Here is a 2,763-nt window from a genome sequence, read left to right as displayed (position 1 = left end):
ATGGCGCCCAAGAAGAAGCGCGGACCAACCACTGGGCGCAAGCAGACGGGCGAGAACGCTGAGGTCCCACTCTCCGAGCGCGCACAGTACCTGCAGCGAGAGTACTCGCTGCTCTCAGAGAAACTGGTGTCCTGTGAGCAGCGGGTGGACGAGGTGCTACAGAACAATAAGTTCCTGGACAGCGAGGCGCTGCGCTTGCGCGAAGAAAACCGGCTTTATGCCAGTTATGTGAACGCGCACGCGCAGCGCTGCGCCAACACCATCGTGCGCCTCGAGGACCAGAACCGCGTGGACCTGGCACAGATCCGGTGGCAACGAGCCGAGCTGGCGTCGCTTTACCAAGGGCGAGAGAACGGGGTACGTGCACAGCTGCTGGAAATGAAGACGCGCGCGGAAAACATGACACAGCAGGTGCTGGAGCTGCAGCCCTACAAGGCCAGTGAGCGCGCCCCCGCGGACCGGGCTGGGTCGAGAGGGATGGGCGCGCTCCACTGGTCCGCTCATCCCGAGTCCCCCGCTACAGGAACTGCAGCTGGAGCAGCTGGCACGAATCAGGACCCTGGAGCGCGAGCTGCTGCACATGCGTGTGGAGCACACGCAGCTCCTCCACCGGGTGAAGCGACGCTTCCTGGATGACAAGGCTGCTTTTGAGCGCGAGGCACGCCTGCACGTGCACTCCCTGACGCGCCGCTCAGAGCGGGAGGCGGCGCGTGCCCTCATTGCTCACACACAGGCCATTAAGATGGACAATGGGCGTCTCCGACTTGAACTCCTGAGGCTTCTCCACCGGGCCCAGTTACTGCAGGATCTGAGACAACAGCTGCTAGAGCAGCGGGAGCAGCTGCACAGGGATCACGAGAACATGCGGAACCTGCAGCGTGTGCATGGCTGGCTGCACAGGGGCCCCGGGGGGCCTCCACTCTGGCATCCGTCCCAAACCCACCATCCTGACTTGCTTATCGGGTCACCTGACTCCACGTTGGAATCATCCCTTACAACTTTAAGTGCCCAGGCTATTGGCCAATCACGTGCGGCCTCCCGCACCCCATCGGTGGCGCAGTCACACCGAGCCTCCAAGACTTCTTCTGTAATGTCCTATGATTTTTCTCTGGTCCCGTCTCTGAGGGTTGGGTCTCTGATTGCTCCCGTGGGTTCATCACATCCGGGATCCCGAGTCCCATCACTGAGTCTCTCGCAACGGGGCTCGCAGATCTCGTCTCTGACCCAGTCAGGAAAGAACTCAAGGGTTGCATCCATGGCTGTATCATCCGCTACTTCTGTCTTTCAGCCGCGATCACGCGAGAACTCCAGGATCTCTCCACAGCCCTCCTTTCGTGAATCCTCTCAAGACACTGACACCTCTGCAAAGTCTGGCTCCAGGCTTCTCTCCAATCTGTCCCAGGATCGGGTTCCTCTCAGCCCACCACTGGAAGAAACAGCAAACACCTATGATGACACAAAAGTACTGGAGCAAACCTGAACCCACGATGGGAGGAGGCCAGTAGGACCGTGGGGTGGGAAAGACATACCCTGAAAGCTTTCCTGGTACATACATAAAGATGTTAATAAAGTGTAAAATAAACTTTATGATGCTCTGGCACCTGCCTGGTTCACCGCCCCTATATTTCAGGTGTTCAGAGTGTAATGCAAGTTACAAGGGAGCTTGATGTCTCCTTGTCTGCTGGATTCCGATGTCCTTCCACCAACAGCCAACCTGGGTAGGGAGCCAGCAAGGCTGGCTTGGGCTGTGCTCAGGGGAAGTAGGGTAATGTGATTTTAAGGGAATTTCTGCAGAAGAGAGCGGATTATGTCGTCATCACCACAGGAGAACCTACCAGGGCTTTCCCAATCATTTAAAAAAAATTATTTTCCAATTTAGGGAAGACTGCAAGAATTATCTGGGAATTCCAGTTGCCACACATCTGGATGAATAGGGATACGTGTTATGTTTGGTACCTTGAGTCATCCAGGATTCTACTAGAGACAGTTATGCCCCTTATTTTAAACACATCCCTGTGTGTTTACTGGATAGAACTTTGACCCGTTTCTTCTGGTAGTGGGGTTGAACCAGGGTCATATGCATGATAAACAAACCTGAGCTACATTGTCAGTCTTGTCCAATATTTCTTCAAAACACAATCACAGCTGGGTGGTGGTGGCGCACACCTTTAATCCCAGCACTTGGGAGGCAGAGGCCGGCAGGTCTCTGTGAGTGTGAGGCCAGCCTGCTCTATAAGAGCTAGTTCCAGGACAACTAGGGCTGTTACACAGAGGAACCCTTGCCTCGAAAAAACAAAACAAAACAAACAACAACAAAAAAAACCCCAATAACAAAAACACAATCACCTTGGAGAAAATACTATCAGCAAAATCATACTGGCCAATTAGATTTTGTCACTCGTCCCAAAGGTGTCTGTAGCTAGCTATGTCCCTTTCCTAGAGCACATCTTGCAACCCATTGTCCTGTCTTTAGCAGTCTGGAAGTCTAACTCCCAGGCCACTACCCAGGTAACTCAGAGAAACACTTCTTAGGAGCGAGGATTGCAAGATGTCTATAATAACTTCACACAGGATTTGAGGGCCATTTTCTTTTATTCTTATTTGATTCTAATTCTCTTGTCCTAATTGTCTATCATTTCTTAGCTCTAACTCCTTAGTTCCAATTCTATAGTTCTAAATCTTTTTCTAATTCTGTCTCGATTCTCCTTGCTTCTCTTCCCATCTAGCTTCAGAAACACTTTCTACGGGAGGTTTGAAGCAATA

The 2,763-nt window shown here is 52.5% G+C and overlaps 1 protein-coding gene across 1 annotated transcript; it reads left to right on the top strand.

Moving 5' to 3' along the window:
* On the top strand, window positions 1–1,537 carry Ccdc166 (coiled-coil domain containing 166). The gene is made up of 2 exons (XM_057792638.1): window positions 1–435; window positions 524–1,537. Exons 1-2 carry the CDS (start codon window positions 1–3, stop codon window positions 1,478–1,480), a joined length of 1,392 nt encoding a protein of 463 aa, XP_057648621.1. The 3' UTR covers window positions 1,481–1,537.
* Window positions 1,538–2,763: the final 1,226 nt, after the last annotated feature.

The sequence above is a fragment of the Chionomys nivalis genome, chromosome 17, assembly GCF_950005125.1.
Source record: "Chionomys nivalis chromosome 17, mChiNiv1.1, whole genome shotgun sequence".
NCBI lineage: Eukaryota > Metazoa > Chordata > Mammalia > Rodentia > Cricetidae > Chionomys > Chionomys nivalis.
This window is presented reverse-complemented; position numbering and strand designations above follow the sequence as displayed.

Excerpts from the sequence above, each read along its gene's own strand:
- Ccdc166 (XM_057792638.1), top strand. The coding sequence starts at position 1 with ATGGCGCCCAAGAAGAAGCGCGGACCAACCACTGGGCGCAAGCAGACG. Across the intron at positions 436-523 it reads TGGAGCTGCAGCCCTACAAG|GAACTGCAGCTGGAGCAGCT; the intron begins GCCAGTGAGCGC and ends CCCCCGCTACAG.